Source organism: Lepidochelys olivacea (genome assembly GCF_965140295.1).
Source record: "Lepidochelys olivacea isolate rLepOli2 genome assembly, chromosome: 2".
NCBI classification, from domain to species: Eukaryota; Metazoa; Chordata; order Testudines; family Cheloniidae; genus Lepidochelys; species Lepidochelys olivacea.
Genome location: NC_140412.1, coordinates 95,076,958 through 95,099,631, shown reverse-complemented (window position 1 = coordinate 95,099,631; position 22,674 = coordinate 95,076,958). Strand labels below are relative to the sequence as shown.

Below are 22,674 nucleotides of genomic sequence, written 5' to 3'. Positions count from 1 at the left end.
GAGAGCAGGAGATAATTATTTATTCGTCAGTGTTAGAGATAAACACTATTTTTAATCAGAAGTTTAATCAGATGCATTAAACTTCTTACCCATATTTTAATATCTGCTGGCAAATGCTAAGTAATCCAAGGGGATTTGGGATTGAGCTCTTCTACAGGTATATCATAAACTCTGTGCATAATCTCTTTTGTGTGACTGCTATGATGTATTGCTCCGATTGTGATGCTGGCTTGGAACAACCTTTTAGTTTTCAGGCTTAAACTCCTTAAAACAAGCATTTGATATAATTGAAGCAACAGTTCTTTAATTACAGTATAAAAATACTGCTGATAATGAGCCAAAAATAGCATTACTTCTTTTTTATTAAAATCAGACAGTGTATATTACACAATAATAAATATAAAAAACTCCCCCAAGCAACCTCATTCGAATTAGATTATTCAAATTGCTTATTTCAGTCTGATGACACAGGCTGTCCTCTGCTTCTGCAAGCAGACAGTATGGCACCGGCATTGCTTGGGCTAGGGAAATGCAGAAGGAGGGGAGCACCTTTCTGGAACCTGTGTAAGCTCCCCCCTACTTGTTTCATGCAGAGTCCTACTGGGAATTCCAGCAGACTCCATTACACTAATTCAGCTGTCCTCTGTTAATTTCTTCTGATCTCTATTCATTTTTTTTTCAAATAGTCTCTGTTGGTTTCAGTTGAAAGACCAATAGTTCTAAGAACTAACAGGGCAGGATTATGGCAATGTTGGGCCCTATTTGGGCTGACCTGAATATAAGCCTGCTTTCAGCCTCAACCCCCTGCAACTCCCTCTACATCTACTCTATGTGCAGCAAGGATGCATAGGAGCTACTGTTAGGGTAGGGGAGCCACTATTCCCATAGAGCTCACTGTCTGTGGGGGAAGGACAGCACCCTCACAGAGCCATTGGCTTTGGCGATAGTCCTCTCAATGTCCCTCACCCACAAACAGAGCCGTCTACTCATGTGGCAGGAGTGGTATGGATGACATGTCTGTCCTATGACTGTTTGGATGGGGAAGGCAGTCTTCACAGAGCTCTCTGTTCAGGTGGAGGTTGAAAAGAATGGCAGTGGTATGCTACTGGATCCTGTTCTCCCGCATGTTGACAGAAAAAAGTACAATGGTGGCATCTGCCATTGAGGTAATCTGAGGGGGATAGAAGACTGTGGCTCAAACTGTGAGTGACAGGCCAATCTGTAGAGAAGTCCTACCCTTCCAGAACACCCAGGATCTTCGTCCTCATTTGCCCTCCCCAGAGCCACAGCAATGGCAAAAGAGGCAGTGGCCTTGGCTCGGTGGAAGACAAGCATCAGAGATAGGCACAGAAGCAGCCTCAGTTTCCCATCTAAAGTATGGGAGCATTAGCCTAACAACTCTGAGCCTAGGACTTAATCTAGTCTCAGGAACATATAGCCCCAGGAACCAGAAGATCAACAGACCCGTTGTTGTGTTCCAAAAAAATGTTGGCCAAATAGAACCAGTAGGAACATGTTGGAAAATATAATTTGGAATTTGGGTTGGAGGGGAGGGGCACAAAGGGCCAGCTACTTTATGCAGCATATTACCATAAAGAGCAACACCATCGCAAATGGCTGAGAGTAAATGTTTCTAAAGTACTTAAATGAAAGGGGCTTAGGGGCTTAACTCATTGAAAGTCAATGGGACTTAGAAACCTAAATGCGTAAGTCATGTTGAAAACAGGACATAAGTACTTTTGAAAATTTTTACCCAGAGTCCTCCCACCGAGCACTGTGGAATCTCCCTCCTGCAGGAGATACCAGGGAATGAGGGAGAGGTACTGAGCAGTGGTTTGGAGGGAAGGAGACTCTGGATGGGTAGTCCTTGCCTGAGGAGGATCTTAGGGACCTGAGCATTTATTAAAGTGATAACACACCTGGCTATGTGATAAAAATAACAAGAGGAACAAAATGTAAATAGTTGCACTAAAAGGCAATTGCATTTGATAGTGACTTGCTCCTTACAATATTAGTCTCCCTGAGTCCTCGTTATAGTCCCAAGAAGTGTCCTATGCCTTTCTTTATGTTTTGAAAAAGCAGTGGCCAAACAAGATTTCGAGGAGAAAGTGTCCCCTCTTACAACACCACACCATATTGTCTTTTACTAGTTTTCCAAATGTGCTTTCATTCTCAGCACCTCCACATGTAGGATTCAGTAGGAAGTGCAGCCTGACAACAAAGATGCTGATTCTTCTACCATATCTAACATTTAAATCAAGTCCTTTGGCTTTTGCTATTGTGACCAATTCTTTGTGTATTTTTAATGATGTTTTCAGGGAGAAGTAGGTAAGAAGTACCTGCAAAAATACATTTTGAGACATGGTTAGAAGGGGCCATTAACTCTTTTGCAGGGTTATGTTGTGCCTATCCTCTTTCTCCCTCTCTTTCTCCTAGTCATGCACTGTGATCCTGTCCCCACGGCTGGTATGCATGTTCTTGCAGTGGAGTGAAAGAGATGGAAGTTCTGGGCTCCAGCACACTGTAGTTGCTTGCACTGTCCTAAGCTGTAGAGCAGTGATTGAATACTAGGCCTCAGGAATGGTCTAAGTTTTGTTATCACATACACAGATGCAAATCCAGACAGCTGGAATCAAAGGAGCTACTTCAGATTTGTGCCTATTTAACTAAGGGTTGATTTGGACCCAGGTACATTAGTTATGGACCTACATAAATATTATACATATGCCAGGCCAATGTATATTGTGACATTTAAAATAAAGCATATGTTGCATCTAACTAAGATCTCAGAAATTAGATTTATTAGTAGGAAACAAAACATGACAGCAGTTAATGACCACTGTATGTATACAGAGATTGTGACACAGTTGCCAGACAATCATTCAGATATGGCGGAGTGCATCAACATTAGTCATTCTCAGGTTGGCGAAAGGCTTATCCATACTGGTATACCTCTCCTTAGAGGTGGCAGGATTCACTCTCTTGAGGAAGAGATGCATAAAAGTTATCCATACAATAGTTTTTTTAAAGAAAAAACAGAATGGCAAAATGGAAAACAGGAGAAATGGTGAAAATCTAGAAATATTATGCAAACATTTCATAAACTAAATGAGATAGGCCTCCTCAGCTTAGTTATAGAAAAAAAAGGAAAGATACCTTACATCTTTCAAAAACAATGTTCCTCTCTGACAACTCACAGGTCAGCCTGATAGCACCCTTTGAGTGATTCCACAATCCACCCATGACAGACATTGTATCACCCTATATTATACCAGATGATATCAAGCACTGCAAGGACACAGCACTTGAGAAGAGTAGAAGAAACTGTGTTCTTATTGAGGCAAAAGTTGCATTTAGGAAGGGTTAAGTAAACTCCATCTGGCTACACCTAGCTTTTACTCAGCCATTTCAGCTGGTCATAACACAGCAAAGGGCGGACTAGGTGCATGCAGATGAATGAGAGAATACAATGAGTTACAACAATATGCCATAAAAAATGGCACATTTACCTACTCATTCCTTATGTCTGCTTATCATAGGGAAGCCCTGGTTGAAACATATCTTCAATAGCTCTTGCCAGCTCTCTTGCCGGCTTCTCTCCAGAGGCAGAATTAAGGTTGTGGGCCAACTTGATTCTGTATTTCTTGGTTTTCAGAGGTTTAAATATATTCATATTCTGGAAGGTACAAGGCATGGCTGGTCAACCTTTACTCTGTGTTAACAAAGTTTTTGGCAGTTAATATTACAATTCACTTGCTCAGACTACCTTACAAATATTAACTAACTAATCCACACAATTCCCTTGGAAGGTAGATATTAGAGCTATTTGGGAAGTTTAGTCAAAAATTAAATTTCAGTGAAAAAAGTTGTAAACTTCTACAAAATTTCTAGTGCCTTTTTTGGGGGTGGGGTGGGGGGTTAGCTCTAATAAGCATAATAATCACTGAAGTGACTTACCTAAGGCCAAAAAGAAAGTTCAGTGGAGCCAAGATTAGAATTAAGGAATTCCTTATTCCCAATGCCATACTCATTCCACTAGATTGAGTGTGTTCCTTTTTCTAGTGTAGAATGCACAGTATTATTAAAAGAACTAAAGAGTAAAAAAGTTACATCAGACTATCCTTCACATAGGTTCCAAAAAGATAAAGCTATAATTAAAAAGCAGGAATAATAATGAAGAGGTTCTATCACACCAAGCCTGCTGTAATTGGTCTCTATTTACCATCTTGGTAGAATTCAACAACAGAAGTAGTAAGAACTGGATTATTCATAGACTCCAAGTAACATCCCTGCTCTGTGATGATTCTGCATTTACAATTACATTGAGACTTATCCGTTAGACAATTTTTAATCCATTTAATGTGTGCTGTGTTCATTGTATATCTTTCTAGTTTTTCATCAAAATATTATGTGGTACCAAGTCAAACACCTTAAAGAAGTCTAAAAATATTATGTCAACATTACTACTTTTATCAACCAAACTTGTAACCTCATAAAAAGGGTATCAAGTTAGTTTGACAGATCTATTTTCCATAAACACTCGTTGATTTGTGTTAGTCACATTACCCTCTCAATTCTCGATTAATCAAGTCCCATATTAGCTGCTCAGTTATCTTGCAGGAATCAATGTCAGGCTGACATGCCTTTATTTATCTGGGACATCCCATTTACCCTTTCTAAAAACTGTCATAACATTAGCTTTCTTCCAGTCTTCTGGAACTTCCCCAGTGTTGCAAGAAATACTGAAAATCAACATTCATGGTCCAGCAAGTTCCTAAACTGGTTCTTTTAAAACTCTTAGATGCAAGTCATCAGGATCTGCTGATTTAAAAGTGTCTAACTTGACTAACTTCTGTTTAATATTCTTCAGCAATACTAGTGGAATGGAAAGAGTGTTATCATATAATGAGACTACATCATCCATCCAAAATACAGGACAAAACTATTGAACACTTTTGCCTTTTCTGAATTATTATTAACAACTCTACCAACTCCATTTACTAATGAACCTATATCTATCTATCTGTTGGCCATAGATTTCCCCTTGTGTCACTTTGATTCCCTTATCAATTTTCTATTATTCCTAACTTGTGATTTACATTCATTTTCATCAACTTCTCCTTTCTCCCATCTGTGTTGAGAGAGAGAATGCACTGTCTTCATTTTTCCATTAAAGCAGGTCAGTTTTTAACCAGTATGACCTTCTTCCTCAGTTATGGGATTGTGGCTTTTTGGCCATCTAGTAGGGTGTCCACCATTTGGCACACAGGGAAAGAATTAATAATTTCACACCTATTATTGCACAGATGTGTTTTTTTCCTTAAAAAAAAAAAAACAGTTACAAAGAAAAACAACAAACCATACACATTAATTATATAGTTTGATCCATATATGAGTCATCCCTTGGGAATTACAGAAATAATAAAGATAACATTTCAAATAAATTCCATACTTACTGGTTGAATCCTAAGTCGCTGGTGGTATACAGTAGCATGTTTGCTGAGGTAATCTTTTTTCAAAGAAACATATAACAGCTTACATTTTAATATAGTAAAATTATCACTAGCTTGTCATATAAAAGACATATAATCAAATACCAGATGCATAGCTGAAGTTGTGAAGGTATTCTAACTCTTAAAGTCTTCTACTGAAGTAGCTTCTTCTAAAAATTATTTACAAACCCCCTTTTCCTCAAAACCTACTAAGAAAAAAATAAAGGTTATCAAGAACTCAGAAAGTTTACAAATAAAGATACATTTCACTACACTGATAGCAATATACACAACAGATGTAAACTGAATATTATGTGGTTATACCTATCCGCCAGATGAAATATTTAATTCAAGAAGTTGTTCTAATAAAATTTTACCTGAACCTTAATATTTTCATTATAAAAGACATATGAGTTGTCCATATTTTGTTTTTGTTGTTTATTTCTTGCCTTAATCCCCTCCCCAAACGCAATAAAGAATATTTTCTCCCATTTTAGATAGCAGTGCAATGTAACATGTAATATTCTGTGTAATGAAATAACATGGATATGATTTATAATATGCTACTGCCACTGGCTGATGTAGCAGGTTTGTCTGTTCAGTCAGCAGACCTAGTGGTCAGGCCCTGCTGTTCCAGTCTCTCTTTCAGTTCATTGTGCCCAGGACTCCCTGAATGGGGGTCAGCTTGGTTAGTTTCCTTGACAGTAACCTTCTAGTCCAGCCCATACTAGGGCTAGGCATTGGGTAATTTGGAGTGGGTAGGGGGACAGAGGCCCTCCCACTCTACCAGATCCTGGCCCAGGGCCCTGTAACTGTGACAGCACAGTTTGGCCTTCACTCAGCTCACCTCCTGCACACCTTTCCCTGGGCCACTTCCTACCCATCCAATGCCTCAGTTTGTAGCATGTTATTTATTTATAGTCCTTTGCAGCCTCGTAGTCTTAGGGCTGTTGGAGAGAACCTTCTGCTTCCCCCATCCGTGGTCCTCCCTATCCCTTGGATGATGAGGGGACTCCAAGGCATCCTTGGAAAGAGCGTCTTCTTCTCCAGGCTGTGCTCCTCCTGGAAATGACTTCTCTCCTCCCTGAGCCTGTGCTGCTGTAGCTCTCTTTATCCTGCTCCTTTCCTCAGGAGCATGCTTTGCCATGTCTGAGGAACAGAGCTTTCCTGTATTGCTCCATCCTTTCCCCTGCCTCAACTACAGTGTGAGGTTTATAAACTCCTTCAGAGCTGGGTTAAACCTCAGTGAAGCTAGTAGGTTAACAGTTGCCTTTCATTCTGGATAAATGTAAAAAGCAAAGGAGTTCCTTTTTAGAACCAGGTAGCTGAAGCAACAGGAGCACCGTCCAAAACACAGAGACATGGCTAAGCTTGAGAAAAAGCTGAGCCACGAGACTCAAAGTGCTTCCCTGAGGACTGATATTGCAAAAGCTAAGGCTAGGGCATTGATTTGTGGATCTGTGTGCATCCATGTGTTTGAGGGAGGCCGTGAGAAACACCTCAGAAACAGACATAAAGAAGGAACAGAAAGCCAAGGAGACAGCCAGGAGAAGCACTGGAAGCATGGCCCTAAGAAAAAGCCTAGCGAGAGAAGTTTTTGGGTACTGTGCTAGCTGAAAAAAGTTTCTTTGCTCACAGCTCCAAGCCTGTCTCCTGTAGTTTGATTCTTATTGTGTTCAGAGAAATTTGGACTTGTCCCATTCTTTATAAATAAACAGGATTGCATCAAAGAAATACCTGACTCCATCATCAATTTTTCCTACTTGTGGAAACAATCCTAGTGGAAACGAACCTAACAACTCAGGTCAAAAAAGGGGCAACACTACCATGATAGGAATATAGGAAATTTGAAACCTGATCCAACTAGTGATACATCTAAAATAGTATGCTGTTTCTGGCTATTTGTGGAGAAGAAAGGAGTAGAACCCTGTGATGGTCCTTGGGGCACCCAGGACTGTAAGCCACCTTCTTACCCCTTTCTCCAGCATGAGGAAGTCTTGCCTGTGCCTAGCTGGTTGTCGGCTCCCTGACACAACCAGCCTTGCACTCTCCTCTGGTCTATGGCACCCTTGTCTTCATCTTGCAGGTTACCAATAGGTGCACCCTAGTCCCCCTGGAATCTTTCCCCTGTGATATCTAGCCCCTGACACTACTAACTCACAGATATTCCAGATCCTCTGCCCCCAAAGCTGCAGTGTACACCAGTTCATCTGTTTTACCTTAATCCATCACTCCTGCATTACACATAGCATGTGAGAGCACTTACAATAAAAAATAGGTTTATTTTAAAAATAATAGAGATTTAACGAGAAACAAGAGAGAGTGGTAGAAACAAATGGTTATAACACACACAAAAAATCTTAAAATGTGAACCTGGGTCTACATTATCAATAGTTACCTTTCCTAGCTAATAAAGTAAAAATCCCCCCCCCCCCCAAGTTCCATCCATTGCAGAGCTGGCTGGTATCACAAGAACCAGGATCTCAATGTTCATGAAAACACCCTACTCCACAGGGGGGTTACTAAGTGAATAGATCCAGAGATCCTTTCTCTCCTCTGTATTTTACTAAAACAGTCTTTTGCTTCTGTTTACAGACAGGGCAAACCCCTGTCTTATTGTAAAAATTCCTTTTTTTTTTTTAACTTTAAGAGGTTTTGATTGCTTGCAGTTTCCTCTGTTGGTTTTCCATTCAAAGTTTTAGTATTGTGCAAGGCGAAGCAAATGAGCCTTGCAATGCATCACGAGCTAACCATAGTGGGTAACAACTCTCTTCTGCCTGAATGGGTTATCACTGATACACTTTATGCCCTCGTGACTATTTTTTACTCCAAGTCCTTTCAATACAAATACTTAAATAATACCCATACATGTATTTCACAATTGTTATGAATCTCTGTATATACATTACATTGGGGTTCCCAAACTGTGGTATGTGGACCCTTGGGAGCATGCAAGACATCTCTGAAGGCACATGGGATAAATTGTGTAATGGTGGATTTCATGTATTAATTTCTTTATTTATTGAATTTTCATAATTTTCATAAGCTTTATAATACTTTGGGAATTTGTTATATAAAATACAGTAGTTAATTTACTTCAAGATATACCAATGAGAAGACAGTTACACAAAGATGCTGACATACAGAGCCCTCACTTCCAATCACTATCCAGCATGGGTTCAGTTGCCCAGCAACTGTTCAGTGTAACTGAGCTCAGAATTTAGGGTTTTCCTTTCAGTTGTATATGTTGCACTATAACTATATCTGTACATAACAGTGAAACATGGATAGTTGGCTAAAGACAGTTAGTGTTAAGAAGAACACACAAAGTATGAGTCATGAGAAGTGTAGGCAGCTGGTAGCTCTGGAAGGGTGTATGCAATAAGAAAAGTTGGGGAACCTCTGCATTACTCTCCATAATAAATATCCTGTAAGATGTTTAGTGTAGTGAAAGTTTGGTGTAGTGAGTTTTTCAGGTTTGAAGGAGAGTTGTTTCCAAAGAAGGGGGACTTTTGATAAGTAGCCTCTGTGTCACAAACTCCAGAAATAGACTATTGTGCAATATGATGTCCTTGGGGTAAATTTCTTCCTAATCCATAACAAGTTAATCACCACAGCCCCCTAAAAAGTTTCAGCCTGTCTAGTATTACTGCAGTTGATATTCCTATTATTCTTATCAATGTAATAGGTGCAATCCAACCTAAGTATGGGGCAACATGTAGCCGCACCGTTTGAAGAGTAGGGCAGAGACCAGACTATTATGTTGAAATGTACAATCTGGTCCCTATTTCCCTCTTGCTCCATGTGGAAATTATCTGTGTAAGCCCTTTTGCTTATCCATCCAAACCCTTCCTAAATACAACCTCCACTTGACAATAAATTGGATTTTGTTTCTTTTTTTTTCTCATAAAAGAGGATCATTTATGAGTTCAAAACCACTCACTGTTAAAAATCTCATAAAAGAGGATCATTTATGAGTTCAAAACCACTCACTGTTAAAAATCTCACACTTTTTTTTTTAAACTGGACTAATATTTTTACATATTTAGTGAACGGTATGCAACACCTGAAACCAAGAACAATGTTTATCCCCCTTAAATTGAAGGTTTGCAATGGAAGTAATTACAGCATACTGTAGATACAATACTATTCTATGAGTATCATAGCCATCATCTCAAATAAGAAATACAGGAGAAATGTATTAATTATGTTCTTTCAGTTGTCTGTCATTGATGGCTAGCTGTTGAGTGCCTTCTTAATGGGTGAGCAATAGTAAGTAACATAGTATTATTCTGTATACTTATTAAGTTGATGTGTATACATACAGTGTTTGTCAGATGAGTTTACTAACAAACTTCGATTTCCTTCTGCTTGAAATACTAGTTTATAACATGCTTGAAGGAGACTATTAAACTGGATGGGTAAGATGGGTAGCATCAGAATGGATGGGTGAAACACAAGCTAATGTGTAGCCAGAAGCAGGTTAAGCCAGAAGTAGCCTAAGCACAAGCTGAACACCTGTCAGTTGATTTAAGTCATGATTGAAATAATTTTCTTTATGAATTATCTCAAAAGGCCACATGGTTTTGATTTTGTTCAGCATGTTTTTCCTTTGCTATGAAATACAGTACAATGAACTGTATATGTTAGATTCCAATGGCTTCTTTGCCCAAATTGAGAGAGATTGTAAATCACACATCAGTGAGGGTGAAATTCACCCTCTGTGAAGAAAAGCCCAAGGCCTATGCACTACTTAAGTCCTCTGTAAGCTTTATTTTTGGAGCTAAAGTGTACCTTTTTCTGGCCTTCTCACATGCCTTGAAATTAATCCTTATTGAGTGTTAAGGAATATGAGGGGGAGATTTTCAAAGGTACAAAGTGGGTAGGCATCCAACTCCCACTGAAAGTTGATGGCAATGGAGCACCTAACTCCAATTCCTTCCTTTCAAAATCTCCCCTATGATACTACAGCTTTGATATGGAAGAAACAGAAGAATGTGCATGAATGTAAAAGCTAAAACATACAACTCTTTATATCTTCCTACTAGCACTTTTTCTTTTCTTCTCGTCCCTCAGCATGTAAAATTTCTTCAACTTAAATTCCTTTACACCCACCTAAAAATGTGACACTTTGCATTATAAGTGAGAGACATTTCAGTTTCTTTCCAAGTAATTCAGCCTTGTGCGATTCCATTCCTTCAGGGCAAGCATGTGTCCCCAACCCCAGGCCAGGTCAAGTGTCTTTAGTTTGTGTTGGTATTCATTACTATTATTATTAATATCATCATGCTTAAGGGTAGGTGAATAGATGTGCCTGGGTAGGTAAGGACACATGACAGTTGTTCATGGTTAAATGGATGTATAGCCAGATGTGTCGTCACTGCTGGAAACCTCCCTTATATTCTAAGAACTGACGGACATGGAGTCAGCTCATAAAACAATTTTTTTCTCATACCTAGATAACCCCATAGCCCCCAGAGACTGGGTTTACGAGTAAGGCTTTAACAAGTGTGTGTGGCCAAGTATTGCAGAATCCTTTATTTCACCTCAGAGAGGATGGCCATTCTCAGTCAAGCATTGCACTTTATTTCAAACTGACAGTTCTGTTAATTCTGTCAATGCAGGATCCACTCACAACAAATGATAATAGCATACCTCTTGTGCAAAGACTTGGCTTACCTAAAGAATATTTTGTGTGATCAGTTAAACTGACTGGTGGAACCCAAGGGCTTCCAGGCTATATTTTCCTTTCGTCCGTTTAATTGAAAATATGAAATGTCAGAGGAGGTAGAATCGGATGAGACAGTTAATTTCTATTGATCAGGAAAGAAGAGATGTGCACATTTTAGCTGCTTCTTCTTACCACGCTAGCTCCTTTGGCATTTTTAGCAGGATGATTTTGTTGTGATAGGAGGGAGGGAATGAGGAGGTTAAAAACAACTGTAGGCAATCCTCCATTTTAGCTGTCAGTCATTAGGATCACCCAGGCTACTTATTCACCCTTCAGGCAGTTCAGTAACTACAGCTCAAAATGAGCACTGTCTAAGCAGAAATGTACAATTATTCCAATCAAATTATTGCTGGTCTACACAATACAATTATCCAGCTTAATTTGGAGGATGAATTAATTGAAGGGTGATTTTCTTTTTTGCATAGATGGTCCCTCTGAAGGGATTTCATAAAAAGGAAATTGAATGCAGACTTTTATACCTTTGAATCCCTAATAAAATACCTCTCTTTTTTAATCAGAAGTTGCCTTTCTTCTGGTTCTTCTCTTTTAGGAATAGAAGATTTTTTAATCGTAAAAATTATCTGTTAGATTAACATAGAATCAATATTTGTAAGGGGCTGGGGAAGTGCTACTTTGTAAAAGCTTTTCTTTTTTTTTTCCTTCCACAGATGAATATTGATTGAAAGGAGGTTTCAGTATGAATTGTTATACTTGGCTATCTCTTCTGCTAACACTTGGTCAGCTACGGCCTTGCCTTCCAAGTATGCAGAACCATAACACCCACAAAATGAAGCAACCTTTTGCAACACTTCAGAGAGTCAAACGTGGCTGGGTATGGAGCCAGTTTTTTGTGCTGGAAGAACAGATTTTAACAGAGCCTTTGTGTGTTGGCCAGGTACGTTCTGTGGGAGGTACGGCAACATAGAGTGCAACATTTTGACTTAACAAGTTGATTAACAACTGTTTGCATCATATAAATCTGGCCATCGACAGAGCAATCACCTCCAGAGATTTGGAAGTCTGTGCTCAGAGGCAGGAGGGAAAGTGCATTGGCCGAAAGGTTTGTCAGATGTCTGCACATTTCCCCTTATTATGGTCCTAATCTTACAATCAGGAAGATCATTGCAGGGTCGGAGCCCTACATATACCAGGCTTTTACCAGTGCTACAATATAAGTCCTTAATCTTCCTCAACACCAAATTCATTATGCAATTAAAAGTAAAATCACACACAGTAGATGTTGTCATCAGACTTTAAATTTTCCTTTTATCTTCTGAATGAAAGCTAAGGACTCATTTATCAACATCTGGCAATTTGCTTATGCTATTTTTGGCACTGTATGAAAGCAGCCATACTGAGTGCAATGCAGTTTACAAACAGTATTTAGCATGATTTTCTATTACACTAAGTAGCAGGTGATTTACCCCTCATTAATTTTTAATGAAGCAGTTTAATACTAAATCCTTTTACCATTGAGAAGCTATAGGAACCTGCATGGTTCATTAGATTAATGTAGCTTTAGCACAATGAGCAATTATTTTTCAACCTCTTTTAAAATTGTGCATTAAGATAATTTTCTAAATGAGATCTCCCTCTCTGCTTATTTATTTTTATTAATTATTATTATTATTATTAATAATTTATTTATTTAGTTGCTCTTTTTTTTTCAACCAGAAATAACTATAATCTCTAGATCTGGTGTCCTTTTCTGTAAGGCACTTTCTAGATGAATGAACTGAAATAACTTTAACCACTAATTAACTAGCACTAAAATTTAATTGGGCCCAGAGGGTGAAGTGCTCAAAATTCATTAATTACTTTTTCACAGCCCTTTCAAAGTAACTAATGTAGAAGTATGATGTCTCACTTCTAAAGGAGCAAGTGTAGATACAGCATATGCTTTTGTGGCTAGGAATTTAGTTTCATGCCAAAGAAATGCTATGATTTCCCTGACCCTTAATATAATTCTTATATTCTTTCCTTCTTGTTCTTCACAGTAATACAGGTAAATTGATATGGAATTGTAATTGAGGATTATGATTAACTTATTGCTGTTTAAATCAGCCACATTTACTTGTGATGTTCCACCAAGAAGCACATGTTCTGTTATCAGTAGGGAAGTGACAATCTAAGATCAGCCAGTGTCTTTTTAGTAAATAAGGCCCTGCAGGGAACTGAATCAACAAGAGTCCAAAAACAGACTGTCTCTGTTATTAACTGTCACTTGTTCCAGCTCACAACTCCCCTACACACTCTGATTATACAATCAGATCTTATGATTCTACAACTTCAATTTTAAATCAGTCCCTCCTAGATTTGCAAATGTAAATAAATCTTATGAATCCCTTTGCAGTGATCACATATGTGAAAAGGTATGTCTCCATCAACATCACATTTGGAATTATTTTGGGGCTGTTCTATGGCCTGTCTTATACAGAGGTCAGACTAGATGATCACAATGGTCCCTTCTGGCCTTGGAATCTATGTATCTATAACCCCAGATATATTCTTAAACCAAGTACATAAAACCTTTTGGGCCTAATTCTCATTTGTAATACAGGACCGTTTACTTTGCTGTTATGCCTCTCTGACTTAATACAATTTACACTCACTCTAAGGTCCTTTTACATCACCAGGGTAGCACAAAGAGTTCTTAGTGTAAATAAGAATTAGGTCCTTTGTATGGATCTGCAATAAATGTTCAATATAAAAAGTCTCCTCTTTTTATGTAATATGGTCATGTCACCTAATACAATCTTTTGGTTACAAGGATGGTAGCACAACATTGGTTAAGAGACCAATGACCAATGAGACCAGCTGATTGTTTTACAGCTGATTTTTCTAAATGCTGTAAAATCCACCTGCTTACATGGTTTGTCTTGAAAATCAGTGCATTCAATGGGCATCTGGGGGTGATGTTAGTGGTAGAGCTGGTTGGAACATTTTCATTGAAATTTAACTTCACAGAAGCTGAAGAATTTCATAGCAATATTCTGGTTTTGATTAACTATTTGTTGGGAATGCGGGAGGAGAAGAGAGAAAAAGAGTCTCTCACACTCTATAGCTTGGTAGATACGGTACTAGCCTGGGATGTAAGAAATCTAGGTCCAAGTCTCTATAAGGCTAATACTGATCTGGGATGAAGGATTCTGCTCAGAAACAGGCAGAACAGGCACTTAAAACTGGGTCTTCCATATCTCAAACCGTTATCCTAACCACTTGGACATATACATATGTACTGAATCAACAAGATCTGGTTGTGGTCCAAAACCAGACATTTTGAACCAATTACATTTCATAAAAAAATATATAAAAAGTCTCGGTTTTGTTCCAAGGTGGAATGAAAACAAATTGTGAAACCTCAAAAGTTGCCACAAAACAAAATGTTCATCCTCTGATCATCTCTAGTTAATGGTCTAAATGTGAGGTTATTTAAGCAAGATACAGCCCCATTAAAAATAATCACATGGCATCAACATGTTTTGGTTCTTATAACACACCTGGAGCTCAAACTATTATGCTGATCTTCTTCAAACTGATATCACCTACTCAGGACGGATCTCAGTTAGTGTCTGGCACCTAGTTGTGGGGAAGCAAGTGTCCTTGTGGGGAAGCAATATTTAAAAAAGTCATTCCAGGTAAAAGTTGGGTCTACATTGTGGCTAGAGCCAAGATGATGCTCCAGAGTTATTTGCACATGTGCAGCAGTGCTATTATTCTGTTGCAAGTTAGTGTTTGTAGGTAACCTGATCTCAAAGTAAGTGTGTGGCTCAAGGTGACCTGCCGTACTCATTGAACCTGAGCAACTACCTTGAAACCTATTCCATATGCAAGGCCAGTTAGACCAGCAGAACTGCAGGGTCACAATGTGTGGATGAGATGGTGGTGTTTAGAGGAGGGATTTGTGTTTATTAGGAACTGGGGAACCTTTGGGGAAAACAGGATCTTATTCAGGAAGGATGGGCTCCACCTAAACCTAAATGGAACCAGATTACTTGAATGTAAATTTTAAATGGTCATAATGGAGTTTTTAAATTAGCGGCTGGAGTACAGCCAACAGGTACAGGCGAGCACACATTTCTGACAGAGACATCCATTAGGGGATGGCGTATTAAGGGGATACTATATATCTGAGTAAAGAGAAGAGGACAGAAGCTGATAAAGTACAGGAAGGAACCTGAAGAGAAACTGTCAAATGAAAAAGAGTCCCACTCAGTTATATCACAATAAGGCAGACTACTAGATACTGACAATTTTTAAGTGCTTGTATGCAAATAGTGGAAGTCTAAATACTAAAATGGGATAAACTTGAGTGCCTGATGTTAAATGAGGATATTGATATAATAAGCATAATAGAAACTTAGTGGAACAATTGTAATCAATGGGTCACAGTAATTCCAGGGTACAAAATATATAGGAAGGACAGAGTAGGGTCATGCTGGTGGGGGAGTGGCACTATATGTGAAAGAAAGCATCGAGTTAAAAGTTGAAAAACCTTAAATGAAACAAAGTGTACCATATAATCGCTATGGATGGAAATCACACGCTAGAGTAATAAGAGTATAGCACTACAAATATGACAGGGGATGCATCAATCAATAATTATCCTGTTCTGTTCAATCCTGCTGAAGCATCTGGCACTTGTAACTGTCAGAAGACAGGATACTGGGCTAGATGGACTACTGATGTGACTCATTATGGTCATTCTTATATTCTGAGACGCTGAATCCTACACTTGGCAGCTTTCTGAGAATGTGTATTATGTGTATACCTGCAATCTGCAGGGCTTCTTCTGAAAGTTTGACCTGAGAGCAAAGCTTCTGGTTTAACAACTGATATTATAAATACTCTGAAATTCATATGCACACTCAGATTTTACTTTAGAAGTATTATCAAGGAAAGTACCATTATGTAAATAGAAAGAAAATGAAAGACTCTAGCAAGCAGCAGCATTAGGGTAATGGAATCATGGCATGTGCTCCTCAATCATTTTGTGAACAAGGGGACTGCATGTGATCAAAGGAAAGCAAATAGCTGTGACTTTCATCAATGTCAGCATGATCAAAGATGTTGTTGAGAATCAGGAAATTTATTTATAATTAGGTGAAAATGCAGAAAAAAATGGAATTTGCATTTTTAGAGAGAATATTTCGTTTTTATATTTTGTGAAAAAAAAAATAAAATAGAATCCCATTTATCTGAGACTCCATTATCCATTCTTCTGTATTAACTGAACTGGGGCTGACAGAGGGACCCCTTCGTCCATGTCTGAAGCTCTACAATTATCTGATTTTTTTAATGATCCGATCTGGCCCCAGTCCCACTTAGATCAGATAAACAGGGTTCCCCTGTATCAATAAAACATTGTGTTCAACTGATACCAGTATATACTGTGGCTAGGAAAATTAGAGTTCAGTGTTTCATTTTAATCATGGAAAAATGTGGGTTTTTATGTTTTTTATGTTATGTTTTTATTGGAGAACTTTGTTTTTTTTAGTAGTGGAAAACTAGGATCCCCGGGCTACTGCTTCCTGCAGCTCCCATTGGCCAAGAACGGTGAACCATGGCCACTGGGAGCTGCGAGTGGCCGTACCTGTGGACACTCAGGTAAACAAAGCGTCTTGCGGCCCACCAGGGTCTTCCCCTGAACAAGCTGCAAACCAAGTTTCTACAAGAATTCATCCAACGTGCATAAACCTAAGTTTCATGCCTATCAATTTTACCCTTCAAAGTGATGTGTTTTTTTTCTAAAAAGGGGGTCCAAAGGAAATATCAAATAGAAAACAAATCACATAGCCTTTTAAAAAACAGTTGTAACAAATCTCAAATTATATTCTCCCTCCCTATAGAAAAAAACAAGCAGTGTGAAAATGACAATCAACATTCAAAAATGCTATTCTAACCTGAAAGACAGACTTTTAGTTCATCTTCTTCCCTATACAAATGGAAATCCTGGTGCAGCCTTAACTGTAGTAGCAACTCTACCCATCCATAATATTTGTTGTGCCACATTAGAGCCAACATTGAAGTTGTTAGTTGAAATTGTGGTAATTTGGTCAACGGCTTTCTCAGATATAGCCCCCACAATAAGTTGTTGATTTTAGTTTCAAATTGAAGTAAAACCTACATGCGTACCAAGATTATCCTGAAAATTGGTATTCCACAACACGTGGACTTTGGGAAAGGAGGAAGGAAAACACCCATTTTGATGAATGGGTCAGTTCACATCTCTCAGAGCTGTTGTGTCGGGCTGTATTCACCTCCAGGGGATGTTGTGATTCATCTGAGAACCACAGAGGGTTTTGCACTGCCCCTGAAGAGAAGTATAGAGTCTGAGTCTTCCCTCCTTGCTGACTACAGCTGGAAGATGTGCTCTTCACAGCTAGAGCTAGGTAAAAAAATGTGGACAAATCTTTTTTTCATTTCTAAAAAAATGCAGATTTGGTTAGACAAAATATTTAATGAATTCATGTTGAATTTGCATAATTGCTGTGGCTGAAAAAAAGAAAAATCTGAAAAAAGTTAAAATGATTTTTCAGTTCAAAAGGGCTTTTCATTTTAAATTTTACCTGGATTGTATTGATCTTTAAAAGATTAAAAAAGTCAAAATGTTTAATTTTGGATCAAACAAAATCTTTAGTTTGACCTGAAATGGTTTTTTAAAACTGTTTTGCTGAAAAATTTTAAAAAAAAGTTAGGTTGGCCCAAAACTTTTTTTTTTTTTCCAGGTCAGCAACTGAACTGACAATTTGATAATTTGCACATATCTACTTACAATCCTTCAGTTACCGTCTTCCTTCCTCCCCATGGTCCTCTCAGCCCTATTGGGGCCATAGAGAGGCAAGGAGAAAGTCCAATCTGATAGCTGAGTGCAGTGAACTGTTCTCAGAAAGTGTCTATGCGTACCCCACAGGTGCATCTTAGTCATACCCCTCTCATTACCACTGCTTCCCTAAGGAAAATTCACAAAACAAACTTAAAGCTCTGAAAGCCAGAAAATACAGAGTTAAGGTTCACATCATCCCCACCTCCATAAGCTTAACTCTGTCCTCTTTCAGTGATGCCACAATCTACCCCAAGAGACATTGTAGCATTTTATCCTTCCATATGATATGGAACATGGCAGAGCACACAACATGTGGATACAGTAGGAGAAACTGTCAGACCACATCCCCACTAAGGCAAAAGTCACATTTAAAGCAAGCTTAGTGAAAACCAACTGGATCTGCCTGGCCTGCACTCAACCACTTCCCCTACACTGAACAAACCACTCATTAGTCACCAGATGTTACCACCCTTTGGCCATTATACTAAGGACTTTCTGGAACATTACCTGCACTTACTTCTGCCTTGTAGTGCACTGTCACATACACAACCAGATTGTTACAAATTCCAATGGCTAGAACTCACTATTGTGCTCCTCTGCTTGCACAGCCTACATAGCTCAACACTGAAACAAGGGGACTGGGGAGGGGCAGGACTTACTTTTCCCCTGAACAGATCAGACCCACCTCTGTGTACCTACCCCAGCTGCAGGAACTTACCAGAGGTGGGTCTGATAATCCCCATGGTGCTGGGAGTGCCCCAGCCAGGGGCTCCTAGCTGCTAGTCCCAGCTGGGCTGGAGAGGCACCAGATTTGCTCTTCCCCTGCACGGCTGTGCCTGAGGGGAGATCAGACCCACCTCCACCTCTGGCAACCTCCTGCAGCTGCAGGAAGCTCCAAGACTGCTGCCAAATTCCGGAGCTTCCTACAGCTGTGGGAGGTACCTGGAGGTGGGTCTGATTTCCTTCCAAGCTCTTCCGTGCAGGGGAAGAACAAGTCCTGTGCCTCCTCAGCCTGGCCAGAACTAGCAGCTAGGAGCCTCTGGCTGAGGTGCTCCCAGCAGCATGGGGAAGATCAGACCCACCTCCACCTCCACCTCCAGGACCCTCCTGCAGCTGCAGGAAGCTCTGGGGGTGCTGCATTCAGAGCCCAGCTTTGAAGGCAGTGCAGAAGTGAGGGTGGCAATCCTGTGATCCGCCCCTTACAACAGTTTTGCAACCCCTCCCCTATGTTACAAGGGAGTGAAATTTCAGATGTAAACATCTGAAATTGTGAAATTGACTAATTTTCATATCCTATGGCTGTGAAATTAACCAGAATGGACTGTGAATTTGGTAGGGCCCTAATCATAGGGCAACCCTGGCTGAAACATACTTACAGTGTTACCCCAGTGGCTCTTGCCAGCTCCAGAGAGGGCAGAGTTTAGCTTGTGAGAAATGACAAGGCTGGTGTGTACCTTAACTCTGTTTCCTGGTTTTTAGAGTTTTAAATATGGGTGCACTTGACATTCTGGAAAGCTATGAGACATTGCCAGTTAACTGTAACTGTGCATTAATGAAGTTTTTGGGAAGTAAATAACCATAATTAGAGCCTACATGAGGGACTATCTCTCTGCTCATGGTACACTGCCACAGTAGCAGCCAGCAGAGGTCCTGATTCAACATCCCCCTTGATAGAAAAGAGAAGATGGCTGGCAGTTCATTCTTCACAAGGTCATGATGGAACTTTGACGTGCCTTCTTTTCCCTGGTCCCAAATAGCGTGGATTTGCCAACTTTCAGCGTGTGATATAGAGCCCATTCGTTTCACTGACTTTTACAGAAAAGTAGGGAACAGTGAAGCACTAGCTAATGAGTTGAGATCTGTATTTGGAGGGAGCTTCTGCTTGATAGAAGGAATGAAATGACTGAGACTGGATTTTTAATTTTATATAATTGGCAGTGTGCTCAGAGGTTGTGTATTGGCACTGATTATGATTCAAAATCAAAAGGAAATAAATGGAACATTATAAAATAAAGGACATGTTGGAAATTGGTGTTCTCAAAATACCATAATTATAGATCTTTGGCAAATTAGAACTGCATAAATGGTGACAAAAGTGCTGTTAATACTAAGAAAATAATCATGACAGCACGAACAAATGTGGCTGGACCAAAATTGTCCCTGTGGCTCAGCATGATTAGAGCAAACCTCATCTTAGCTACAGGAACATAGACCACCACTTTGTAAAGAAAGGAGAAACAGCAATCAATTATTTCAAAATAAATAACACAGAATTACTCCTCCCACCCTCCTCCAAATGGCTTTGTATCCATTTACTATTACTGTATAGGTACAGTGCCACTCTTGTTCAGATTTAGATTTACTATTGTTAATAGTTTAGTATAATAGTATATTATACAAAAGTATAAGAGTATATAGTATAATAGTATATAGTACAATAATATAGAGAAATATATATAATATATATAGAGAGAGAAATAGTATATAGTATATATAGAGAGAGAAATAGTATATCTATATCTATATATGAAAAAAGGAAGAACAGTTTTTCACCCCTTCACTACCCTGTTATATAGATATATAGGTCCCAATTCAGCAAAGCACTCAAACATCAAACATTGATGTCAACTGAACTTAATCATGTGCTTAAAGTAAAGCAGGTGCTTATATGTTTAGTTCAATTCTGGCCATAAATCAACAACAACTACTGCATGGTTGGATGGATCTATTACAATACCCTGTAGCCTCAGCCTTGTATAAGATCCTAAGAATGCTCACTGTTGACCAGATTCATATAGGTCTGAACAAAAAAAGCTATAATTCTTTTGATTTATTACCCAGAAAATAAATAGTAATCTTTTTCCCTTGTAGCTGAAGTCTGATTCCGACAAACATGATGGCACTTTCAAATACATTTTGACGGGGGATGGAGCGGGAAGCATTTTTACTATCGATGAGTATACAGGTACAATTCATGTGACACAGAAGCTTGATCGAGAAGAGAAACCTTTCTACACTCTAAGAGCACAGGCAATTAACAGGAATACCCAGCTGCCCGTCGAACCTGAGTCAGAATTTATCATCAAAGTTCAGGATATCAATGATCATGAACCAAAGTTCTTGGATGGACCTTATGAAGCCACTGTTCCCGAGATGTCTCCTGAAGGTAAAAGAAAGTCAAGAACCAACTCTTTTTTTCCCAGGTTGCTCGACAGTTATATTATTTTAAAATATTTATATCCTATTTTATAGATTGCCTTTCATTCAGAAGACACTCTATAAAGGGCTCCAGAAGGGCTCTAGAGCATTTTCCCAAAGGGGAGCTCTAACCCTGCAAAGACTTACAATGCAGGCTTAACTTTAGTATGTGAGTAGTCCTATTGAACCCCTGGGCATGTTTACCTTTAAGTATGTGAGTAGCTCCATGTGCATAAGTCTCTGTAAAATCAGGGTTGTAATGAGCAGATATATAACTATGGTACATCCCTTCATACACCAATGAAACACAGCTAACTTTCTAGGCTTGAAAATAGTAGTGTTGAATATCAGGACACAGCAACATTACATTTCAAGACAGGCAGAATATTGTATCAAGTTGAGGTTGCAAAGGAGAAGCGAGGGAAACAGAATCTAACATTCAAATTTAAAGTTGGCTAGGACACCAATCCTCTAATCTTTCAAAAAGTGTCACTATCATGTTTACTGGTCACAACATGTCTGTTCTTCAGGCTTATATCCATGGAAATCTATCATTATACATTTAAATTGCAAAGGCCTATAACCTCTATTGACTCCTTTAAGTACATAAATGTAAGCTCAAACTAAATGAAAATTACTTGATCACCTCTTTCAGGCTACTCTGATTCTGTATGATGATTAAATCATAAGCTTTTATTACACTCCATGTAACACACCATGTACTGTAAATGGAACAGAAAAGAGTGCCTTTCACATCATGGGTAGTCAGTATTTCCCCTTAGTGCCAGATTTCAAGTTTACTAATCTGGTTTATGCTGGGGATTGTGTGCGGATGCAATAGGGTGGCGTGGAGCTGCACTGTCCAAAGGTACAATTCCTTCCCAAACTTTCTGGCAGTAAGAGTGTTCACACTTCACCATCCTTTAGACTGGCGGCACTTGTTCCCTAATCCTTGCCCACTCAGTTTCTCTCCATTTAGAATGAATTATGCTCTGGAGGTGCAATAAGGGAAACACCTCTGTATTCCTTAAGCATGGAGACAGAAATTTTCCCTGCCCCCTGGATAGGCTGCATTAGAGGGGAAGGGTCTTGAAGGTAATTTGTATTCCCTCTCTGTCCCAGCATCCCTATGTTAGGGCCAGACAGAATTTGGACCAGGATTTGGAATATGTCTGGAAGGTTGGTACTGAACGAATAAGTAAAGATGCCATACTGTCAAAAAAGGAAAGCCTCACAGCCTCACAGCGAGATGTAAACTACAACTTCCTGTGCCAGTCTGGATCTCAGCTTCCAAGAAGGAGAGATTTAGTCCAGAGGCCAGCAGGCAGTACTTCCCTCATGTAAATATAGTAAAGGGATTTGACCCAGTATTGGGATATATGATTTAGAGTGTGTTCAATGTGATTGCACTGTCATTGTTCCTATCC

At 39.2% G+C, this 22,674-nt stretch overlaps 1 protein-coding gene across 1 annotated transcript in view; it reads left to right on the top strand.

The window, feature by feature from the left end:
• CDH19 (cadherin 19) overlaps positions 1–22,674 on the top strand; it is a 101,731-nt gene that overhangs the window by 33,409 nt on the left and 45,648 nt on the right. Inside the window, exons 2-3 of the mRNA XM_084621030.1 lie at positions 11,892–12,118; positions 20,921–21,215. Of these exons, the coding sequence (XP_084477156.1) occupies positions 11,921–12,118; positions 20,921–21,215 (493 nt within the window). The 5' untranslated portion in view covers positions 11,892–11,920. The remainder of the gene's footprint in view (positions 1–11,891; positions 12,119–20,920; positions 21,216–22,674) is intronic.